This window comes from Triturus cristatus, chromosome 11, assembly GCF_964204655.1.
Source record: "Triturus cristatus chromosome 11, aTriCri1.1, whole genome shotgun sequence".
Lineage (NCBI taxonomy): Eukaryota > Metazoa > Chordata > Amphibia > Caudata > Salamandridae > Triturus > Triturus cristatus.
This window is the reverse complement of record NC_140594.1, coordinates 1,104,608,587-1,104,634,211: the sequence shown is the minus strand read 5'-3', so window position 1 is coordinate 1,104,634,211 and position 25,625 is coordinate 1,104,608,587. Positions and strand designations below refer to the sequence as shown.

General features: G+C 46.3%; 1 protein-coding gene across 2 annotated transcripts in view; it reads right to left on the bottom strand.

Moving 5' to 3' along the window:
* Positions 1–25,625, bottom strand: part of CLCN2 (chloride voltage-gated channel 2) — a 580,205-nt gene that overhangs the window by 169,028 nt on the left and 385,552 nt on the right. For both annotated transcript variants that reach the window (XM_085635528.1, XM_085635529.1), the window contains exons 11-12: positions 25,303–25,387; positions 21,293–21,448 (exon numbers count right to left, since the gene is read on the bottom strand). In XM_085635528.1, coding sequence (XP_085491654.1) covers positions 21,293–21,448; positions 25,303–25,387 — 241 coding nt within the window. The remainder of the gene's footprint in view (positions 1–21,292; positions 21,449–25,302; positions 25,388–25,625) is intronic.

The following is a 25,625-nucleotide window of genomic DNA, read 5'->3' as shown; positions in this document are numbered from 1 at the left end:
CAGATGTCGTTTTCAATGATTGCACAGCGCGGACAAGCAACCGGCACTGTGCAATCATTGAAAATGGCATCTTGCACAGTGCGAGCTGTAGTTTTCTGCTGCTCGAGTAGATTTTTACTCGAGCGGCAGCTTTCTCAACGCGAACTGGTAGTTTCTCATCGCGAGCGGTCGCGAGCATACGCGACCACTCGCAATGAGAAACCTGACCTCCTCGCGTTGGGAATCTCGCCGGGAGGTTTATTTTCCATGCTCGCAATCGCCAACTTGATGTTGCTGATCGCGAACAAGGAAAAAGTCTCGCCGGGATATCATTTTGCTTGCTCGCGGTCGCCAACTTGACGTTGAGGACCGCGAGCAAGCAAAAAATGACCGCAGCACTACGCAACACTACGCTACGCGTGTTCGCACTGTGCTACGTGCAGTTCGCATAGTGCGAAGTAGCGCGAACTTCCCAAACTACGCGAGCGTAGCGTAGTGCTTTGCCCAGGCTTAACATACACAACATAATATACCTATCTTTATGAGGACTGTCAATTGAGCATAATGAAGTGTGCAATTACTATTCTAACGCCACACGCGAGTTGATAGTAGGGTAGGTTAAAAAGCGGACTGAGGCAAACCTAACTGTGCTTAAGTGTGTTCATATACTCGGTCGAAAGTACCTAAACACACTAGGGGGACGGGTCCTCACACAGATAGTGTTTGTCTGGTTCTAACAAGGATAACCCACGCTAAGAGAACCGAGCAATCCTCACAGCGCGGGATGTGGACAGACAGACCCTTTCCCTGCTTAAAGGCATTAGTATGTACAACTCTTAGCACAACATCATAAACGTAGATATTGTAAGGGCTAGTTGGGTAAACATATGGTGATTATACACATGAAAGCGAGCATGAATTATACAACTGAACGGAGATAAAACTGGCCTCTCTAGAAAGAAATATCCATGTCTGCACAAGCTGAGACCAACAGACGTATTTACAAAGGTAGCCTGGCATACATACAGTGGCACTCATATAGTACTCTCTGTCACATACTCTTAAATGCCTTAGGTAACTGACCCCAAAACATTCAAAAATGGTAATTTTCATATCTAGCTAGGACTATGCCCTCTTTGCACTTTTACTAAAAGGGAGTTGGTCTTTACAGGGCCGATTCACCAAGGTTTGTGAGAGTGTGTAAAAGAGTCCTCCTGGTATGCGAGAGTGTGTAAAAGAGTCCGCCTGGAGTACTATTTCCCACACTCAGAAATGCATTTGTGATTCGTCCTATGAGAGTTCGTATGGATCTGGAAAGCCTATTTGGATATCCATACATTCAGTTTCAATTCTTGGGTGCATACGGAGCTCGCTAGCCTCTTCCGGTGTGCCTTGAAGTTGAACCTTCTTCTAAGGCACATCACCCACCGTCTCTGCTCCCCACAAATATATATTTTAACCAAATTTCTAGTGTTTTGGACATGTGTTCTCAATGCTGTGGTCCGAAATCTCTAGGGTGCAGGTTTATTTAAAACACGCCTTTCTGGAGCCTGCAAACAGAGCTTCTGATGAGATTTCGATTTAATGTAAAGAAAGAGTGAGCTCGATGACGTCACATGGCTTGGCACGCCACCTCCATCGACCACAATGCCATCACATCTCATTACCCTCGCCCGCAGGGTGTGAAATGCGTCCACGGTGCAGACATTAAATCACCCGTTAGCTACAGCTAATTGCCGCGGCAGCCGATAATTCAGATTAAACATTGCTTTTGTGCTCTGAACAGATGTAGCAGCGGCGCTCGTGCAGAGTGAAGGCGCGCGCCGGGCCCGGAACGGATGTATATCCATCAGGGGCTGAGGAGGTACCGAGAGGAGACAGGGGAACAGCTCAGCGGAAAATCGGGAAACGGCTGTGAGACAGGAGGCCGAGCGCATTAGGATCAAGCGGGGGCGCGAGCCAGGGGGGCGCGCGGCCGAGGGCGCGAGGCCCGGTCCCGGCAGGTGCAGGCGGCAGCAGGCAGGTGTCGCCTCGGATTCCCGCCAAAACCGTGTCCTGGTGCCTGTCTCCGCAGCTTAGACACGAGGCTCGGCTGGGGAAGGTGCGCTGAGCCGGGGAGTGAGGGGAGAGAGGCAAGGGACGTGACTGCAGACAAACAACAGGCATTGGCAAAACCAGAGAGCCCAGCATCCACTGATGACCTCTGTGCTTTGTCAATGTTTGTCTCCTCTTCCGTCATTAGATTTGCAACTTTGTTGATGGGGAAGGTGCTGTGTCCCGTCAATCTAAATAAAATAAATATATAATAAAAAGAAAACCAAGTAGCTAAAAGTATAATAATAAAAACTACTCTAAAAAAAGTACCCACTGCCACAGTTCTCTCTAGCACTGAAGGAAACTACTCTGTGTCTGTATTTGCACATTGTGAAAGGGCAGAACGCGGTCACTCACAGTGATGACAGCCAATGGCTGGAGAGGGTTGACTCGCTGCCCCATGTTGTTGTAGGCTGTAGAGGGCACACAATATGTGAATACAACAGAAAACCAATGGAGAAATAGGCTGCCTGAAAGGACCTATAACTAAGTATACGATGCATAACATTTTAAAAGAAACAAAAGGCATTGACCAATGTCACAGTTAGAAACAGATGTAGGGGTGAACAGAGAAGGGTGTTAAGGGGACATTTTTCATGTCAGAAGCTGCTACCCCAGGCTTGTGTTTGGTACCCGTGACACTTAACATGCTACCCCTGGACTCAGGTCATGAAGGCGGGAGCGGGAAAAATAAGCAAAGAGGTCCCTAAAAGCCCTGTTTCCCTTCCATAGCTTCTCCTTACCATTACCAGCAGGGCTATAGGAGTAGCGTGTCCCGTTGTACTCAGAACTGGCAGTAATGAAAACCTCACATTTAAATTGTCTCTATCGGGACCCTTTTTTTGTGCTCTTAACTGTACAAACAACAATTTTGCAACAAGAGTTAGAACAAATGAGGTAATTCATGGCACTGTCATAGCATATGACCATGTGTATGCATGCATATATCAAAGTATGTCCGGATCACACTGTGGTAAGCTGTTCTGGTGCACCGGTATGGAAACACAAATGTGATGGGAGAACTGTCTGAATTAATTTCAGCCACTGGGAATTGCTTGTGGCCTCATTGTAGTCCCTCACACTTTTGCCTACTATGACCCCAGCCACATGCAAATCAGCCTTGTCCTTGCTCCATTAAGTACAGTCCAGCCGAGCTGCCAGACTAGGCTCCTCCCAGATGGGAAAAGAGACAACCTTTCAAAGGTTTTAGCCTATTTAGGCTTGATTAGTGCGGCACCGCCCGATTCCTACGGCTCAGTGTGCACGGGACCCATGTCTGGAGCAGGACAAAGGCTGATGCACAAATAGCTCCCTTGTGGCTGGAATGGTGTACAGTTGGGGTTCCCTGCCCTGCGTGCTCAACTAGGAGCATCTGCTATCCTAGTTTTTTAATTTTTCCCCAGCCTCACTCTAGTCTAGTGAGTGTGCAAAGACCCAGCCTGTCCCGTGAAAGGAGTGAGGTCCTGGACCAGGAGGGGCACTCTAAGCATGCCCTCATTTGCATGCTGGTGGAATACCAGCCGTGTCCTGGGTTTAGCATGTAGAGCAGTGATAGCAAAATACTGAGCACTGTGAATCTGTATTTGTAACCAGACCTTTTAATCCGCGTCACTGGAGTGGAAGCCAACTGGCCCACTCATTTAAAGTTCCACTTCTCTTGCTCCAATTCAGGTCCTGGTGATCCCAGTGTGTGTTATGTGCATGTGTGTAGCCTGTGTGGCACATAGAGTTTTGTGTACCAAGTAAACAAGAGCAATGGAGACCTGCGGATCACATTTTGAAAACCCCTGCCTGTCCATGTGCGCAAGATGGAGGTGAGGCTGTTTTCCTACACAGTGGAAGCGTTTTGCTGACATCCTTGAGCCTGGACGGAGGCGACCCAGGCACTGGAGACAGGGCTCCCTTTCTTGAGAGGGGAGAGAGATTAGTCTTTCCTGGTCACTGATCAGTGTGGCTGTCGATAGCCAGGTGCAGAAACCTCTCACCTCTATGTGCCTCTATTGCGGGTGCTCCAAACAAGAGATGGTTATGCTGTGAGCAACATCACTCTACATAAAGGCCGTGTCTGAAAGACAGCTTGGAAAGAACACATGAAAGAGGAACCTCCCAAAGCAGTTCTGAGAGTGCAGACATATAATACGCATCCTCTTCCTGCTTTGACCGTATAAAAGTGGGACCTGGTAGGGTGAAAATGCATATAGGAGTGCTGATGGGTACAGAATATCTGGATGACAGCGAATTATATCATATAACACATTGATTTCCGGAAGTCGGATATGTCCATCAGCATGAGGGTAATTAATGAAAGGTAATTGTAACTGAAAATATGCAATAAAAATTGTTTTTGCAAAAAAAAAAAAAAAGTGGGACCTGGTGACCCACTTGGTGTTTCAGCTCCAAGTTCTCTTTGACCTCAGAAGGAGGGACTTAGCAGAGTATTCCGTGGACTGCAGTGCAACAAAAGTTGGTGTTTGCCAGACAGCCAAGATGAGGGGACATCACCAGGAGTATGACATGGAAAGAAGAGCGGCCTCCCTGTCCAGATGAGCCTGCAGGCTGATGTACCTGAGAAGAATGGAAGGAGTGGACGACCCTACTGCAGGAGCGACCCACCAGCATGAGCAGATACGCCTGACCCCAGAGCTGAGGGTCTGTCCGCCCATAGAGACTCTGAAGGGAGCGACTTACTTTACTCCCAGGACCGGAGTGCAGACTTACCCACCCAAGTGGTCTACAACATGGCACTGCCCCACCGTGTGCCCAAGGGTATGGAGCGGCTGTAACCTGGACGATGTACCTAAGCAGCCTACACTGTGGCTTTGCACTGAAGTGTGCGCAAGTGGACTGCACTTCTGTGATCCCAAAGTAGCCTGCACCTTGGTTCTACCTTGAAGAGTGCTTAAGCAGCCGTGGTCCGTGCAGGTAGCCGTTGGGGCGGTAAGGGGGGATTTCGAGGGACGATGCGGAGGGAAAATTAATTATTTACTTAATTTTCCCTCTGCATCGTCCCTCGGATTCCCCCTTTACCCGACCCCACCGCCCCACCACTGTTACCTGCACGGACCGCAGCTGTGCTTAAGTGGTCCATGCTGCAGCAAGTCTGGAAGTTGTGGCTAAAGCCAACTACACCTCTGTGATGAGTGCCTGGACCTGTGAAGATTGTGCGGGTGTCCCATCCCCGTGGGTTGAGCCGAAGCTGGGCGGATGCCACAGATGTACCGCCCGTGACCTCTGACTCCACAAATCACCACCCAATGCATAGAAAAGGGTGTAAAACTAGCCGGATGCCCTCAAAGACGCTGAAGCCTGCCCACCAGAACAGATTGCAGGTGGTGGCCTCCACTGCTGTATCGGAGTACTCGACAAGACTGTCAAACCACTTGGAACCGGGCATTTTCAACCAGAGGAGGGAGAGAGAACAAGATATGTTCTGTGGGTCCTAGCCATGGCCAGCACCTCCTAAGAATTTGCATGGGTGAGAGAGGAACACTGAGACTGCTAGCCTAGCGGACAATCTCTAAAAGAGAGCAGTAACCCTGATCCTGTGACTTAAACCTGCCATACTAGTCAAACCCAAAGTTTGGGAGAGAGAGGAGAGGGGGAAGGAGGAAACCCCGATTCCGGTGTACAGCGGCTGCACACCAGTAGGTACCTGTACCAGTACCTGCATGTTATAGTGTGCGGTATTTAGTTTATTAAAGTACAAGTACTTTTTTTCATATAAAAGATAAGCACAGGGCTAGACAATCTGCTTTTGCACTGCTGGCTCATGGTTGAGTTCTGAGCTTGAAGCTCCCCCACACTACCTTGAGAAGCCTGTGACTGCTCGCCACCGCTACCCCTGATGGCCAAGTGATGAAGGGGATGCACTTGGACCAGTTTGCAGGAACATAGTAGGACGGACCCCTGGACGTAAGAGGCAAAAGACCCCAGCCCCCATCCTGAGCCCTGCAGCTCCCGCTTGCACCATTGACCCTTCTACACCTCACTACCTACTCCCCCCGCCCCGTAAGGGGTTAGACAGCAGGCACTGTGAAGAGTGGCACCCAGGGCAAAAAAACTAGATGGACTATAATGCGGTCCTGAGCAAATATCTGTGGCTGGGATTAATTTAAGCCTGTGCTGGTGTGCCTGTGTGTTAGTCTATCACTGTGTGAATCACTGTGTGTTAGCATGTTGTTACTGTATACTAGCACGTGACAATGTATAAGGAATCTAGCTGCATTGCCAAAACTCTGGGCTATGTCCCCAGGGCGCTGATTGGTGCATTCCTCAGCCGAGGTTAATGAACATTGAATATGACTGTTCAAGTAATGCTCTTAGTCAAGACGCTGTTCCAAATTGATTATATTGTTAAATTCACAACATAACTAGTGTAGTCAACACTACATTTCCCAGCATGCATGCAGTACACTAGTTATATTGTGAAATTTAACAATATAATCAATTTGGAACAGCGTCTTGACTAAGAGCATTACTTGAACAGTCATATTCAATGTTCATTAACCTCGGCTAAGGAATGCACCAATCGGAGCCCTGGGGACATAGCCCAAAGTTTTGGGAATGCAGCTAGGTTGTATGTAACATCACTCGTATTCAGAGAGAGACACCCAGGCGGCACTGAATAAACATTTTAACTTTTGTACAAAAAGTGGCTGTGCGCGTACCACTATCATACATCAATGTATAAGGAATGTCATTTTGTCCCCGTTTTAGTGTCACTGCCTGTTACGTCGCCGCGTGCCAGTATACCGCTTTGCTAATGTCACTGCATGTTACGTCGCCGCGTGCCAGTATACCGCTTTGTTAATGTCACTGCATGTTACGTCGCCGCGTGCCAGTATACCGCTTTGTTAATGTCACTGCATGTTACGTCGCCGTGTGGCAGTACGTCGCCGTGTGTTAGTGCATCTAATGGTGGGTGGCAGACCAAGGGCCTGCACGTGGCCGTCCCAGAGTTCCCGGGCAGAGATCCCGTGTGCACAAGATGCTGCAGCCCCGCCGCGTGGGCCTCGCCCGCCCACGCGCCACCTGCAGGGAGCCCCAGCCAACCACACGTTTACAAACACAGAGCGGGCCCATTAAATGACTAATTGGCGCCGCGTTGATGGAGTCGCAGTGCGCGCGAGTATTTGAGCCCGGCGCGCGGCGGCTCGCGGCCAAGCGCAGGCTAGGAGCGGCGCGTGGCTAATGAGCCTGGCCACAGGGCCTCCGCCTCCCTCCTGGAGACTGCAGGTAATGAAGGGGGCAGGGGAGCGAGGGAAGGGGGCAGGGGAGCGAGGGAAGGGGGCAGGAAGGAGAAAAAGGAATTCGAGGGTGGGAAAAACGGAGTGAAAGGAGGGGGAAGAGCGAAGGGGAAGAAAAGCGAGGAGGAGAGATAGGAGGGAGCAGGAATGGAGCGAGCAGGAGGGACCTGAGTGAGGGGAAGGAAAGGCGAGAGAAAGGAGCCGGAGCGAGGGGGAGGAAAGGAGCGAGATGAAGAGAAAATAACAAATGTAGGATTACAGAAGAGAAAGGCATGAGGGCGAAAAAGACAAAGGTACAACTTTTGAAAATATGTGGAAGTGTCGAACGAAAGGAGTGAGGCGTGATAAAGAAGAACAGATTAAAGAAAAAAGAGAAAGGAAAATGGAAAAAAAATAAGGGGAGGAGGAGAACCTTGAGTGACAAAGAAGGCAGAGAGAATGAAACTGGAAATAGAGAAATAGGGCTAAGTGAACGAAGGGAACAGGGAACGAAACGTGAAAAAGGAAAGGAGAAAGAATTAGTAAAAAATGAAGGGAGGCGGAGAAACTAAAAGAGAGGGAGTTTTAGAGCTGGAAAAATGGATCAGAAGTAGAAGGACGGGGAGAAATAAAAAACGACTGGAACGTGGGAAGAAAAAGGAAGGCAAAAGGTTGGAAGAAAAGTTGGAGATAGTAGGGAAAGGTGAGTGTGTTCTGAATGAAATGAGTTGAATATCAATATGATAATATGCCAATGTGTCATTTATCTGCACTCCGATACTGAAGCTTTCACTAAAATATTAAAGAGAGAGGTGGCCGCAGAGTAGTATCTCACACACTGGCACTGCAGGGGCAGGCCATGTCAAACAGCCCTCAGCCTGAAGTCTAGCCCCCGCCGATGGGTGTTCTGCCCAGATGTGCAGCCATGATTTACAAAGCATGGATCAGAAGTAGAGCGGAGCCAGGGGCGTAGCTTCGTCAGCGAGATCGTGGAGGTGTGAGCTTCAGATTTTCCAACAAGCGGACATATAATGTTAAAATACAATATTCTGTAAAGTAACTAACATTTTTGAAGACTCTCAAAATAGAGAGGGAGAGAGGCTGTGTGCATTTTTATCTGTGTGTATGGAAAACTTCCTTCTGAAATCCAACACACATCTCGTCATACCCGACTGAAAGCACCTGTACCCTACTATTTATCAGAAAATCCAATTATCAGGGGTCGGAACACCCAAAACAACCCCAAACTACGCACCTGAGTGGAGTAGTGTAGAGTGCAGTAGTGTGTCTTGGAGTAGAGTGGAGTAATGTGGAGTGGAGTGGCTTAGAGGGGGTTGCTTAGAGTGTAGAGGAGTAGAGTGGCATAGAGTTGAATGGAGTGTAGTGGAGTAGAGTGGCATAGAGTTGAATAGAGTGTAGAGGAGTAGAGTGGCATTGAGTTGAATGGAGTGTAGAGGAGTAGAGTGGCATAGAGTTGAATGGAGTGTAGAGGAGTAGAGTGGCATAGAGTTGGATAGAGTGTAGAGTAGTAGAGTGGCATAGAGTTGAATGGAGTGTAGAGGAGTAGAGTGGCATGGAGTTGAATGGAGTGTAGAGGAGTAGAGTGGCATTGAGTTGAATGGAGTGTAGAGGAGTAGAGTGGCATGGAGTTGAATGGAGTGTAGAGGAGTAGAGTGGCATTGAGTTGAATGGAGTGTAGAGGAGTAGAGTGGCATGGAGTTGAATGGAGTGTAGAGGAGTAGAGTGGCATTGAGTTGAATGGAGTGTAGAGGAGTAGAGTGGCATTGAGTTGAATGGAGTGTAGAGGAGTAGAGTGGCATTGAGTTGAATGGAGTGTAGAGGAGTAGAGTGGCATGGAGTTGAACGGAGTGTAGAGGAGTAGAGTGGCATAGAGTTGAATGGAGTGTAGAGGAGTAGAGTGGCATTGAGTTGAATAGAGTTTAGTGGAGTAGAGTGGCATTGAGTTGAATGGAGTGTAGAGGAGTAGAGTGGCATTGAGTTGAATGGAGTGTGGAGGAGTAGAGTGGCATGGAGTTGAATGGAGTGTAGAGGAGTAGAGTGGCATGGAGTTGAATGGAGTGTAGAGGAGTAGAGTGGCATTGAGTTGAATGGAGTGTATTGGTGTAGAGTGCTCTAGAGTGGAGTAAAGACTAGTATGGTGGGGTAGGATGGAGTGGCGAAGAGTGGCATGGCATAGAGTGGCATATCGTAGAGTGGCTTGTCAGAGTGGAGTGGCAGGTCGTAGTGTGGAGTACAGCGGCGTAGAGTGGAGGGGCGTAGAATAGCATAAAATGGAGTAGAGTGGCTTAGAGGGGGTTGCTTAGAATGTAGAGGAGTAGAGTGGCATAGAGTTGAATAGAGTTTAGTGGAGTAGAGTGGCATAGAGTTGAATGGAGTGTAGAGGAGTAGAGTGGCATTGAGTTGAATGGAGTATATTGGTGTAGAGTGCTGTAGAGTGGAGTAAAGACTAGTAGAGTGGGGTAGGATGGAGTGGAGAAGAGTGGCATGGCATAGAGTGGCGTATCGTAGAGTGGCTTGGCAGAGTGGAGTGGCAGGTCGTAGTGTGGAGTATAGTGGCGTAGAGTGGAGGGGCGTAGAATGGCATAACGTGGAGTAGAGTGGAGTGGCGTGGCGTGGAGTATGAATGGTGTGGTAGTGTACTGTCATTACAGACAACACATTTTCCATTGAAATGACCATTACATTTGGGCACGCACACATACCGTTTTACTGATAAAACTATACAGCCCACAAACGATAATGTGTGGTAATGGCATCACCTGGTGCATTGCTTTGTCTTGACCACACCTCAGAATTACAAAAATGTGTTTAACTTGTGCTTTCCTAATTCTAATATACTCTGAAATATCTGCACTGTTCATTGACAGGCATTTACATTGTATGGGGTGCTAGAAAAAAGCCTTTCCTTTCACAACTACAGATTGTAATATTAACCCCCTCACTTTTACATCCGGGAAGGAAAGGTAAACACCATGCTCTCATACAGGAGAGAGTCTGAACACTTAGCCTCTGTCTTTGAATGGACAGCAAATGTGACAGGATAAGAAAAATATTTGAAGGACTGTTTAGAGCAAGCAAGAACACGTGGAAGAATACATTAAACAAACTTTGCTCCATGGCAGGGACTAATTCAAGCTGTACAGCCTAAAACAAATAAAGCTAGCAATTAGAAAGGAACAATTGTGAGTTACAAAACACAAGGCCAATGGTAAGCAGTGGGAAGAATGCATTCCCAAAGAAGTTTTCCGAATGTCTCCAAGATGTCTTCAGCAATCCAGACAGCTGGGCTGATCTAGTAGGCTTCGACCAAAAAATGAGTGTCCCTCGTAGGGTTACTAATGCTTCCCAGCTGCAGAGGTACTTTCCTGAAATGCACAGCTACCTGGCGGCTGCACACTCATTGCAATCATGAGTGCAAGCATCTCAATAGGTTCTGGTGCTCTAAATGAGTTCAGGCACTGAGTCCTGGCAAACACCTGCTCAAATGAAACACTGCCCACAGCAAGATGTAGTAAAAGTCATCAATGGCCCTGCCACGGGGTCTCCTAATGAGGGCGTTCAGAAGAGCTGACCCTTAACTCCATGACAAATAAAGATAGATTTTTGGGGGTCATCACATTATGTCTTTTTAATGGTCCAAGTTCTGTGAAATGCTTGTTTCCAATTCGTCTTACTTGCCCTAACAATGGCATTGTTTAGTAAGCAGTCACAGAAATAGGAACAAATTGGTTTCAAAACGAAAGCAGCCTTGGGTTTGTGAGTAGTGTTGGATCAATAATACAGTGACGTGTGTGTGTGATTAGCAGTGGTCGAGCCTCCGGCTAAATCAGGGGGGCCCTGGCTGCTTGGCGCAGCGCTGTATTAAGGAAGGCGGGGGGAAGGCGAGGGGAAGGCGAGGGGAGAGGGGTGCCAGACTAGGGAAAGAGAGGGAGGAAAAGAGCTGTATAGGAAATTAAGGGCCATAGTACGGTTTCCAGGGGCCTTAAGACAAGCATTAAAACGCCCACTTCCCTCCCACACGCCGGATTCATTCTTCACCTTCGAGAGCGCTGAATGCTTAGTGCAAAGTGCACATAGGTGTAAAAAGAGCTGCATCCTTCTAGTAACCTGCAAATTCTGTAGGTGTGAAAAGAGTTGGAACATTATTGTGACCTGCGCATTCTGTAGGTGTGAAAAGACCTGGAACCTTATTGTAACCATTCTGTAGGCGTGAAAAGACCTGGAACCTTCTTGTGAACTGCACATTCTGGAGGTGTGAAAAGAGCTGCATCCTTCTAGTGACCTGCACATTCTGAAGGTGTGAAAAGACCTGGAACCTTCTTGTGACCTGTACACTCTGTAGGTGTGAAAATAGCTGCACCCGTCTAGTGACCTGCACATTCTGGAGGTGTGAAAAGAGCTGCATCCTTCTAGTGACCTGCACATTCTGTAGGTGTGAAAAGAGCTGCATCCTTTTAGTGACCTGCACATTGTGTAGGTGTGAAAAGAGCTGCATCCTTCTAGTGACCTGCACATTCTGGAGGTGTGAAAAGAGCTGCATCCTTCTAGTGACTTGCACATTCTGGAGGTGTGAAAGACCTGGAACCTTCTTGTGACCTGTACATTCTGTAGGTGTGAAATGAGCTGCATCCTTCTAGTGACCTGCACATTCTGAAGGTGTGAAAAGAGCTGCATCCTTCTAGTGACCTGCACATTCTGGAGGTGTGAAAAGAGCTGCATCCTTCTAGTAACCTGCACATTTTGGAGGTGTGAAAAGAGCTGCATCCTTCTTGTGACCTGCACATTCTATAGGTGTGAAAAGAGCTGCATCCTTCTTGTGACCTGTACATTCTGTAGGTTTGAAAAGAGCTGCATCCTTCTAGTGACCTGCACATTCTGTAGGTGTGAAAAGAGCTGCATCCTTCTAGTGACCTGCACATTCTGAAGGTGTGAAAAGAGCTGCATCCTTCTAGTGACCTGCACATTCTGTAGGTGTGAAAAGAGTTGCATCCTCCTAGTGACCTGCACATTCTGGAGGTGTTAAACGAGCTGCATCCTTCTTGTGACCTGCACATTCTGGAGGTGTGAAAAGAGCTGCATCCTTCTAGTGAGCTGTACATTCTGTAGGTGTGAAAAGAGCTGCATACTTCTAGTGAGCTGTACATTCTGTAGGCGTGAAAAGAGCTGCATCCTTCTAGTGACCTGCACATTCTGGAGGTGTGAAATGACCTGGAACCTTCTTGTGACCTGTACATTCTGTAGGTGTGAAAAGAGCTGCATCCTTCTAGTAACCTGCACATTCTGGAGGTGTGAAAAGAGCTGCATCCTTCTTGTGACCTGCACATTCTATAGCGGTGAAAGAGCTACATCCTTCTTGTGACCTGTACATTCTGTAGGTGTGAAAAGAGCTGCATCCTTCTAGTGACCTGCACATTCTGGAGATGTGAAAAAAGCTGCATCCTTCTTGTGACCTGCACATTCTGGAGGTGTGAAACGAGCTGCATCCTTCTTGTGACCTGCACATTCTGAAGGTGTGAAAAGAGCTGCATCCTTCTTGTGACCTGCACATTCTGGAGGTGTGAAAAGAGCTGCATCCTTCTAGTGACCTGTACATTCGGGAGGTGTGAAAAGAGCTGCATCCTTCTAGTGACCTGTACATTCTGGAGGTGTGAAAAGAGCTGCATCCTTCTAGTGACCTGCACATTCTGAAGGTGTGAAAAGAGCTGCATACTTCTAGTGAGCTGTACATTCTGTAGGTGTGAAAAGAGCTGCATCCTTCTAGTGACCTGTAAATTCTGGAGGTGTGAAACGAGCTGCATCCTTCTAGTGACCTGCACATTCTGTAGGTGTGAAATGAGCTGCATCCTTCTAGTGACTTGTACATTCTGTAGGTGTGAAAAGAGCTGCATCCTTCTAGTGACCTGCACATTCTGGAGGTGTGAAAAGACCTGGAACCTTCTTGTGACCTGCACATTCTGTAAGGGTGAAAAGAGCTACATCCTTCTTGTGACCTGTACATCCTGGAGGTGTGAAAAGAGCTGCATCCTTCTTGTGACCTGCACATTCTGGAGGTGTGAAAAGAGCTGCATCCTTCTAGTGACCTGTACATTCTGGAGGTGTGAAAAGAGCTGCATCCTTCTTGTGACCTGTACATTCTGGAGGTGTGAAAAGAGCTGCATCCTTCTTGTGACCTGCACATTCTGTAGGGGTGAAAAGAGCTGCATCCTTTTTGTGACCTGTACATTCTGGAGGTGTGAAAAGAGCTGCATCCTTCTAGTGACCTGCACATTCTGAAGGTGTGAACAGAGCTGCATCCTTCTAGTGACCTGCACATTCTGGAGGTGTGAAAAGAGCTGCATCCTTCTAGTGTCCTGCACATTCTGTAGGTGTGAAAAGATCTGCATCCTTCTAGTGACCTGCACATTCTGGAGGTGTGAAAAGAGCTGCATCCTTCTAGTGACCTGCACATTCTGAAGGTGTGAACAGAGCTGCATCCTTCTAGTGACCTGCACATTCTGGAGGTGTGAAAAGAGCTGCATCCTTCTAGTGACCTGCACATTCTGGAGGTGTGAAAAGAGCTGCATCCTTCTAGTGACCTGCACATTCTGGAGGTGTGAAAAGAGCTGCATCCTTCTAGTGACCTGTACATTCTGTAGGTGTGAGAAGAGCTGGAACCTTATTGTTGTAACCCGAACATTCTCTGGTGTGAAAATAGCTAGAACCTTATTGTGACGTGCATATTCTGTAGGTGTGAACAGAGCTGCGTCCTTCTTGTGACCTGCACCTTCTGTAGGGTAGAAAAGAGATGGGCCCTTACTATGACCTGCACATAGGTGTGGAAAGAGCTGAAACCTTATTGTGACCTGCACGTAGGTATGAAAACAGCCGTCTGCACATTGATTTAGACATATGTGCGAAAAGTACCACTGCATTCTTACCGAGACCCACATGTGTCTGTTAAAAAAGCTGCATGCAGATTGTGACCAGGACCCTGGGCTGAAAGAGCTGTATCGTTTTGTGACCAAGGTGCCAAAGGAGCAGTGTGCTTTTTGTGACATGTACACAGGTGTGAAAGGCTCTTTACGCTTAGTGTAACGTGCGCAAATGAGCGAAAAGCGGTGAATGTTTATAGCGAGCGGCAAATAAGTGTGAAACGCGCTGTGTTCTTACTGTGACTTACACATACTCATGACCGGTCAGAAAGGTGTAACTGGGCCCCCTCTGAGGGGTCTGTGATCTGGGTGACGTCGAGGGTCGCCTTTTCTGCCGTGAGCTGGTTGTGCAGAACATCCTTGGCTACTATCCTGTCTACGCTGAGCTACCTCTCCTCATACATCTCACTCTGGAAATTTGTGTGGTAATACCGCAGTGTTTACCGGATGTTGTATTGCCCTATAATTCTGATTCCCGCACCTCGTAATGGGGATGGTGCAGTAATGCAGTGTGTGCTCGCAATTCCGAGGAGCACGAGCTCAGAATGCTGCTGTTTTATTCCACACGATTTCCATATTATACCTGGCGATAAACGTGCAGCGTAAAACGCCCACACGGCGTTCCTGCTTGGTTGCAACCATTCCTTCTGGAAAATGAACTTCCTTTAAGAAAAGCACTAAAGCCATGGCTTTTCCAAAATGATGCGCTGTACCTCCCTTTTAATATTCTGTGGTGCGCTAACAGCGCTGGGACGCCTCCGGTTTGCCAGGCGCTATATAAGCTCCTATAGAATAGAATCGTAGCAATTTCGAAGTTGTGCTTAAAAGATGGAGGCTGTTCAAAACAGTCATCACCGCCCCGTTTCCCGCAGGTAGGAGGGAGATATGTGTGTTTGAAGGGTTCATACGAGGAGGCACTGGTGGAACACACGTGTCACAAGAACAGACGAAGAAGCCCATTTGCTATCCAGTTTAATGGCGAGGAACTGAGGATTGCCTGCTTTGAGGGTGAACGTGAGTGGAGGGTTGGGGCAGATGCACCAAAGCCGTGTTGAGCACAGATCTGCATCCATTCTCTCTTGGAGGATGCCTGGAAAGTGAGTAATTCCTGGTACGAGTCTATATATTGTGCCATTTGTTTATGTCCCTCAAAGTGGCATTTCCCCTGTTCACCGGAAACATGTGGGTCGCCTCCATTTTAGAATTAGAACTTCATGACTTGGAAGTCACAAGATGGATGCTGGTGGACAAGAGGGAGGATCACAATGAACATGATTCTTGATAGGGGACAATCTACCTTCAGTATCGCAACTCTATGACCAGGGAATACACAGAAGGCTAGAGGAGAAGACAGGTGGTTTCATTATGGAACAATAGCACCAACAAGCCCCAAACCCAATCCACAAACACCTCAACTCAAACTTCCCAACAGGACAGGGACTACTATGGGAGGACTCTGAAGACAGTAAGCAATGGTGAGGGGCCTACAGATGGGACCCCTCAGACAGCCGACCAATTGAGGTGGTTTGCGCACTAGGTAAAGGCCAGCAGACCGACATCAGAAGAGGTATTTCGTTAATGACCTGAGATATTTCCATGTACTTTATGGTGCTTGAAGGCAAATTTGGAAGATCATTTTGCGTGCCTATGTTTGGCGTGTACTAGACTATATTTTTGTGCGTGTATTGATTATATTTTTAATTAGTAACCAGAGATTTGTCTTAATCAATGGCTTTGAGCAAGGAAAAGAGCTTTCCCTGTCTGTATAGTGGGTCTCTGGAACAGAAGGTAAATAGATGCCTTGGTTTGGGGTCCCATACAAGGCCCAGGCTGTAGGAACAGTCTCATAGAACCGTGGCATCCCCGCCCTGGTTAGCACAGGTTCACTTGACTTTCAGAGAAAGGACGGGCGGAAGCCTAGCCAGGACAGGGTGGCCGCTGTCGCATAAAATGAAAGCTACATTTTCATTGATTATTGCATTCAGCAGGACTGCGGCAGAGAGAAGTGGCCGGTCAGCATCCTCGTCAGACCCATCACTGGGACCAAGGCTGATTGAAGCCGACTGATGACGTCGCAGGTTCTGCGGCCGCAGGGGACAGGCCCGCAGAGCTCCTTCAAACAGCATCGTAACGAGCATCATTCTCCTTGGGTCCAGACTCACTGCTTCATGCTTGGTTGGAAACTAAAAATGCAATGAAACACAGTGTGTGCTTTGCTGTGATCAAGGACTGCATGGATGACAACAAAGTGGGGGCCATGGTGTATTAGCTGAGCGTAGGGGAAGTGAAGCATGTGCATGGTGTTGATAGTGAACTGTGGGGTTATGGCGAGGGTTTCATTACATACTTCGCTCCACATTAAGCCCCCAGTCTCTAGAAGAGTCATAGATTTGACAATACTTGTTATGCTGTATTGGAGTCGCCATCCTTCTACCGCACTCTGGGGTAAGCCTTATCTGCTTGCTGTCACTACCTTTGGCAAGTCAAGTGTACAAAGGAAGTAAACAATATTGAATTGGAATGAAATAGAATCTTGGGCCTAATAATCTCCTTATGCTTTGTGTCTTATTTGTAAACACTAGGAGTGCTTAGAAGCAGGCTCAGTTAAGGTAGCAGGCGCTATAAAAATCAGTGACAAAGACACCCCAAAAAGATGAGCAATTCATGGAGGTGGGCAGACACAAACACCCAAACTCCACCACTAGACATAGGACAGTGGGAAACGTTTTAGCCAGGTCACTACAAGATTTCACGTTTAATCCTGTTTTTACCACTTTGTCAAATTATGTTGATTGTGAACTCTGAATTTAAAGTCGGATCAGGTTCCGTGGCACAGTGGTATATCTTTGGTGAGAGTAATCCGGGAGTCTCAAAATTAGAAACAAATTGTAATGAGCAAGATGGAAACTATAGAATCAGAAGGCATTTTGTTTCATTAATCTCGTCTTCCCCTTGTAACAAATTGTGCACTTTTGGGTAATCACTTTCTGAACATATTTCTCAGCAACTTTTTTTTAAAACAGAGACTGGAAAAATGCAATTGAAATTAAATAATGGTAGAAAGTATGTGATAACAGAACAGGACTGTAACCAAACGATCATCTGATTTTACCCTTGTGGGAGAGAACACCCAGTCTCGTAGTTCACTCACAAAAATATGTTGTAGTGAGAAAGTTAGGACTCCAGAAACAGGCGCGGCCGGTGCGGTTAAGAGCGGTGGGGCGGGTAGTCGACAGACGACGGATTAGGGTAAATAAAAAAATTAATTAAACCACTTACCTTGCGCTCAAGTCGGTGATGCGGCGAGCACAAGGTAAATGTTTTTCTTTATCATATATTCCCTATTCCGTCGTCTGTCCTGCACTGTGGTATTGGTACTCCTGCTTCCCCAAATTGTTTGGTGATAGTCAAATCATATCCTTCCTACGATTTTGCCCCCCAAGTGCCAGAAGTGAGCGAGCAACTAAAGGCTCGAGCCGAGCCTGAGCCAAATACCTCTTCCTAGCACAGCTCGAGCGTCTCTTGGATCCTCGAGCAGAAGCCAAGCCGAGCCTTCATCTGGCTTCGGTTTGCCACCCACGATGTCAACTCATGCACCAAGAATTAAGGACAAAGCACTACCTTTTGATGTAAAAGGAGAGGGAAAGAGATAGCCATCTTGTGGCTGATTTCCACAGTATGAAAACAGAAAACCCGTGATCACTTGATGAAATTGTGTGATCCTAGGCAATTGTTTTATTTCACTTTGCCTCCTTTTTCTTCATAATCACATATGAGAGCACCTTGAAATACAAAAGCTGGATGCGCGCTGTACAAAACATTCTCTTGTGTTTGATTTAATAAACTAGAATGTTTCATGTATGATAACAAACTAGGCCACCCAAAGGGTGCACATGACAACTGCCTTGCCTCCTGGTTCCCTAATGGCATTGTTGTCAGGGCAGGGGAAGGCAGAAACGTTTCACAGAGCATGTTTGAAAGCTACCACTTTCAATAAATGCATCGAAATGCAGTGATATATTCTGTTGTACTAAGGTGAAATAGTACTGCATGTCAATGAAATACACTTTTTAAAAATTTTGCAGAGACCTTTTCCTATTTTTATTTTTTTGTTGCATAATGTCATTAACAATGAAGGCATATCGAAAGATAAGTGGTAATGGACACCTTTGCTTCTTTTTCTTTACTTGAATTAGTATGTGAATAAATGCATGGCTGTTTAACAGTTTTTAGGTTGAGTCTGGGTAGCGCATGCGCTGCTCTGCGAGGCATGCTGGATTGAGGTAGGGACTTGAAGCTTCGGCCACTCCGCCCACATTTTTCATTGGCTTGTGTCATTGTCCACTACAAACTGTGGCTGCTCATTGGTCAAAAGGCTTAGTACCGCCTTTTCTCATTTTGCGACCTCCCATGGCGACACCTCCGTTACGTGTTGTTGCTCGGTAGGATTTAATCACAGCCTCCGAGCACTATTTTCTCAAATAGCTGTTGCAGGCAGGTCACTCTCTCTCCTAACGCTTTTTTTATTTTTATAGCACGCATTTGTAATGCAATAGGTCTCCCATTTGCGAGAGTTTAAGCTATTGGCATTGTAAATGACAATGCCTTTATTTTATCTGTTTTAAAAACAACACATACATAAAAAGCATTGTCATTTACAATCTTAATAGCTCTAACTCCAAAAAATGTGAGACCTATTGTATTGCAAATGCTTGTTTAGATGTTAGTGCTCAGTCAAGTAAACAGCAGCCCATTGCCACTGCTCACCCGGGCACTGCCAGCTTCGGTCAGGAGGGTCTGCTAGCAGCCCCGTGCCATACTTTGAGTATTCCTGCTCTAGCCCCTCAAAAGCAAAGGGGGGGCAGGCAGTCCATGGGAGGAGAGTGGTGTAAGTGATAATGCCAAATATGTCATTATGGACACTATCTCCAGTCCAGGCCTTTTCACCTGTATATCATTGATTTCAGTTCAATGGAAGCAAAAGAAGACTACAGTACCCAGAATGCATTAAGCTGTTACACAAAGTCCAGGAGTGAAAGAGTGTCCACGATGACCTGGAATGAGATGTCACCCTACATCAGTTGTCAAAGTGTCCAAGGTGTTACTTCATTTGGTGAATCAGCTTCTAGGTAAACTGCTGTTCACTGAACACGCATATGACCTTCAAGGACCACAATGACCTTGTGGACTACTAAAAGCTGCAGCAGCGCCCTTAAGAGCGTCTATCAACGCCGCGGCAAGACTCATCACTGGCTCGAAAAGAACTGCACACATTACCCCGGACTTAAAATCCTTGAATAGGCTTCCATTTGAAGCTAGAATCCACCTAAAAGTGGCGTGCATGACTCATAAAGCCTTACACCACAACTCTCCCAGCTACCTCGCGCAGAAACTGACAATCTCTGGTGGTCTACGGACTTCCAGGAGTGCCGAAAACCTTTTACTGAAACCTCAAAGGTTCAACAAAAAGAAAACATATAATTGATCCTTCTCTGGGATGGCGCCCAAAATTTGGAACACTTCCCCCCGAAACCAGACGGAATGCCTCCTCCGCCGCTTTAAAAAAAGAAGTCAAAGCGCTCCTCATGGCAAAATTTACATGAGCACTGCTTGCTGTAACTCCTCCTTCTATATTTGATCTCATTGTGGTTTTATATGATTGTTCACTGCATATTTCTGTTTTGTTCCTCTTACAGCCAGTGTTATGTAAAGCGCTCTGATATCCGCAAGGATCTTGTTCGCGCTCTATAAAACTTTCTAAATAAATAAAATAAATAAAGGGTGGGAGAATTTTCCTAGGGTCAGCATTACTTGCATCTGGACTAAGAAAACTAATTACACCTTGATGTAGGCCTGACAACACCATCCCCATATAGGACACTGTTCCACATATTCACACTGTACCCCAATCGCAACACCCTTCCATCGAGATACGGAAGAGGCTCCCTTCACTCCAATAGAAAATTGTAATTTTCTATGGAGCGACCAATGGCCTTTAACATGAGCCCTCAGACTCAGTGGTCACTAAAGATGTCATCTTACTGGTTCAGCCGTCAGTTCTTGATCTTGTGAAACCATATACCAAAAACATCAACCACAACAGGCTGGACTTGCCATTTCAGACTTCTTAGTAAGACATCATAAGGGCTGATTCTGAGGTGGGTAACTTCTCAATCAACAAATATGTTTGCGAATTACTTTGCGACCCGTGCATATTTTTTCTTAAAATGCTTAGTAAGCACGATTCGAATTGGCAATATCAATAGAGAAATGTTCACATTCATAGTACTCGGAGCCTCACTGGGAAGCTGTGACGAAGACAATTGTGAACCGCTACACCACAGCGATCAGGCCCAGTGGCTTAAGCTCCATCATCAAAACAAGAACGGGCAAAGAAGATGTACTACATCACTTACAGCATCCTACTAATATGCTTCAATTTTTGGTCCCACTGTTTGCAGATCTCAAGTAAAGTTTGCCTCACTGGGTCACTCCAAAGCCCCACTGACACTAATAAGGTCAATAAGCTGCAAAAGATGGATTCAGAGGAGCATCAGAAACATTGGCCTCCATCTACTGCAGCATGTGCACCACTTTATTAACCAAGAAATCCTGGTTTGGCATGACAAGGCAGAACAACCAATCATAACCCATCAAAAATCAACCAATCAGTCAGATAATTTAAATAGTGCTATATTACCCACAGGTAACCAAGCACTTCTCAGGCAGTCCATATATCCCTACCAGAATAGGATTTAATGACTTCCTAAATGAAAGTGTTTTTTTGACATAGTCCCAAATGTTCAGGAGGAGAATTCCAGAGCATGTTGACTTGACTAGAGAAGGTCTTCCCCCCCCCCCCCTGCTCTTGTCTTTTGTATTTTCTGTTTTTTCATATGCCTTTTGACCCTTCATCTTAAAGTTCTTTCTGGATTAATTGCCCATCAATACAACATAATTCAATGATGATCAGTGACTGGTGGAGAAAAGGGGGTACAATACAGACCTCTTTAACATCTTTTGCCTCTACTTTCCCGCCTCTGTTGTAGGTATTAGACGCACCTTCATAATGATGAACACCACAAGGGTCACAAAGACATTGGACTGGGGGTGCCTCCAGGCTTCGTAAATTCCAGCGTAGTCTGGCTCCACTACTGCCCCTTGCTTCGCCCAGGTTCGGTTGTCGAAGAGGGTGACCAGCGTTTCCTTCTGAGTCAACTGTAACAGACGATTCATGGTTCATTAGCTTTGCCACTAGTCCTCAAATATTTTGACTCATCAAAACCACCTTCCCCTATGGAATTTACACATTTCTTAATAAGTGCTACACTGTTCTGCATTTAACCATTCGCAAATGCTAATTAAGGGCAAAAGCCAATCTTGCAATTATCAAAGCTTTCACAATTCTTCAACTATGTGTGAAACAGAGAATGAAACATATTCTCCAGATCTCTTCCAATCGTAAAAGAAAAACAGGACAACATTTAAAGGGATCAGCTGGGTCCAGTGCCCAGAACTGTTCAGCAGAGGAGAAAGAATGGCAATACTGAAGACAAGCAGCCCTGATGCAGAAGGGAGAGATACATTTACCACCTGCAGTAGTGCAGGAGCCATTGCCAAGGAAACAGAAGGTAAAATGTTAATGAGAGATGCATCAAAAGACGAAAGAACCTTAAATTTCAAAAGCCAAGTAATTCACAGTTTCAGCAATAGTTGAGGAAATCTAAGGACGGTCACCAGGGGAGAAGTGACCGTTACATTAGAAAATGATCAAGATTGAAAAAGGTCACTTATTGCACATAAAGCAGCTCTTGTGAGGGTGCAAATTCCTTGGAAACGTGTAGATTTGAATTCTAAAGGAGAAATTGACAAGGAGAAGGGGTACCAACTCGAAGGTCAAAGATATGACAGAAACAGAAGACCGGGTAAGATTTCTGGAGTAGACCTTATGGAAACGCTGATTCGACCCACAAAGTAAATTTGCAATGTCAACAATTTATGGTAACTCAATACTAAGGAAGAACATGGTTACACCTATTTGAAAACTCTGTTCCTTTGACTTGGTCTTGGTCAACAAGGTATAGGCATGAAACCAAGTTAAAGTCACTGGTGCTACTTTTACTGCTTTCATGGGTGCTTCTTGGAGTCCTAAGCAATGACATTTTTTTAATGGATTTTAATGCACGAAACTGAAATAACGCTAAGAATCCTTGGACTTTTCCTGAATACTCATGGAAATTAACTGGAGTGGAAAATACTAGAGCGCTGATTCGTGGATCTGAACGAGAGAAAATCCATCTCTGGGTCTATCGGTGCCTGAGCACTAAGAGAGGACTTGGTAGCAGCTCTGTTTTTTGTTTGGAACTTTTATTTATTGATTTTTCCAAAGATATTACAATCTAACAGATTCCGTATGTGCATGCATAGTCCATCAGGGTATGATAAAAGCATAACCTACAATTATCGATGTCAATGCGAAACTTACAATAGCAGTGCGATTCACTTGGTGTCCTGCCTTGTTCATCCCATCTCTTTTGACCCCACACGTCTCTCATGGGCTATAGAGGGGTCTATATGGTGTAGGAAAAGTCCCAACATCTCCTCAAACTTCTGGAGCTGGTCTAGCAGTTTGTAAATACTTCACTCACACATGCCTAGGCAGAACAATTCTGTCGTCCAATCTAGGCGTGTGGGCGCTCTCAAAGAACGCAAACTGTCCATGGTCATGTTCTCAAGCCCTCTCTACACCAGAATCTCCAAATATTTTAGTTTTTCTGCTCTCCACTTTAAAGCGAAGGCTCCGTAAGTTTTTTTTGGGCATGTAGTTCATGATTGGGGAGGCCTCACTCTTCCCCTAGTTGATTTCATACCCGAAGAAACAAAACTACGAGCGACATTAGCGCTGTGAGAGATGTACTCAGCTGGAGAGCGCGAGGAGGATATCGTCCGCATACAATTGTATCTTCATTTCCCCCGTCGGTGTAGCATTGACCTGGACTCTACCACACTGCCTGATGGCCACCGCTAAGAGTTCCAGGGCTAAAACGAAAAGAGGAGGAGACCGCAGGCAATCCTGTCTGATACCTCTGTGTACTGGGAAGGTTTGGGACATAAATCCTCCACAGTCTATTTGTGGGAAAGGATTCAAACATATCTACCGAGGTTTACCATGAAACCCGGACCCAGTCCCGCTCTCTCCTGCGTGTGGAATAGATATCCCCCATTCAACATGATGGAACGGCTACTTGGTATCTAGCGAGAGTACCATCTTTTGATCTCTTCCACCATGTACCTTCCACAGTGTGTGCACTAATGCACGTATGTGGTTTCTGGAAGAGCGGCCCGAGACAAATCCCACCGGTGAATGAATTATCAGGCTAGGCAGGACTTTCTCAAGCAGGGTCGCTAGGACCTGGGTCAAGATTTTCATTTCCATATTAAGAAACGATATTGGGCAGTAACTGCTGCTGTCGGTAGGGTCTTTGTTTGCTTTCTTGTTTTCCGATGTGAATCCACTACGTTCTTTGCCCTCTTTGAAAATCCGGTGCAGGATTGGGGTCACTGTTTGTTTGTTCTACTTGTAAAACTATGGGGAAACTATAATCTCCCAGAGTTTTGTTGTATGGCATTTCTGAGATAGCCGCAGCTATCTCTTCCTCTCTTATATCTTTTTTTGGGGTTTTTTTTGCATCTTTTATATAGCGCGAACTCGACCCGAAGGTATTGGAGCGCTGTACAGGAGCATCGTATTTACATTACATATTCAGGCACGGGGAGATTAAGTGATTTGCCCAGAATCACAGGATGTGGACGCGACCCCGAGGCTCGAACCCTGGTTTCCAGCACCAAAGTCGGCAGTCTAGCCGGCGGACCACTTTCTATCTCCATCGAGCAGTTGCTATCTCCATCGAGTAGTTACAGCGGAAGCTCTGTTGATAGATTGAGGTATGGAATCCCTGATGGAGACATAAATGGAGACAGGGCACAATACCTACCACCTCTCGGATAGTAGTACGTCACAATTCCACTTACAGGGCTGTGTCATAGTTGAATAATCAATGGTCACTTGTGATTGTGTGTTCACTTCAGAGCCATTGATTACCCTGGTATCACAGCTGGTGCTATCGGGTCTAAAATGGCAGGAAATTGGTGTTTCAAGATGAAGTAAAAAAGTCACTTGGACACTTTTTCATTAGAAGTGATTCTTGACAGAGAAGCTCTAGAAGGAATGTGTGAACTGCGCTGGAGCTGTGCGGATGACAACATCAAAGGGAGCAGATGCAGGTCAAGTGATAGACCAAATTATCTCAGTGTTGTAGAAGGTGGACTGGTCTCGGCACAGACCTTCTCTAGAAACTGCAAATGTACAAAGTGCTATGAATGCTTCCCAGCATACATGGAACCCAAAACAGAGGTCAAAAGCAACCACAGCGTTTGGTTCTAGTCATCAGCAGTGGTAAGACAAACCTGGAGTGAGAGGTGCACATGAAATATCAGCTATGATCTGGACAAGTCATTGCCTCACACACGTTGCCTACGAAGGCACAGGTGCTGGTGTATGGTTGCCCAAAGTTTAACAGCAGGAACACAGAGGACCTAGACATGAAAGTGTCACAACCCTGAAGCCCACTCACTCCTCCAAGGGTGAAGGCTTGGCCTACTAAGACCACCTCTTTAGAAGCAGCACTTGTGACCATAAGGGGGTGTCTGAGACTCCCCTAGACCTGCACACACACAAACCAGCTTATCTCAAGATCCACTGGGAAAAAGACATCGAACCAGCAACCGGCCATCTAAGAGCGCGGCTGCAATACATCCATAGAAGAATTCAAATACATCTTGAAGCCAATCCTAGAGGGCATCCCAAACAGGTCATTTTCTGGAGGGGGTCAGGTACACTATGCCTAGCACATTGGGCTAGTGTAGAGGTGACCAATGCAAGAAAATGGCTGCCCCCCCCCAAAATGTGTCCAAACGTGGGTCGGTATGCATAACACATCTTCTAGAATGGCTCTACCACAATGGAATACATCACAGGGCATCTAAGATAGAATCCAGGATAATGAAGGTACCTCTCCAGCCATGAATTGTCCGAAGCCGGGAGGGAAAGTGAAGGTTGCAATCAGAAGAGTCACCAGTGCAGGGAACAGTAAACGCCTGTGTAACAAAAGATACAAAAAGCATCAATTAAGGATGAAGCAACAATAATAAGTGAAACATCACGGAAGAGACAACACCAAACACACTACAAAAACAAATCACTTCCATCAGACCGGGCACCTACACGCCAATAACTATAAAAAAAACTTTAAATTTGGTGATACAAAATAAAAGAAATCAACACATGCTGACATTTTCACACCAGAAAGGCAGAGCCCCAATTGTGGCTGGCACA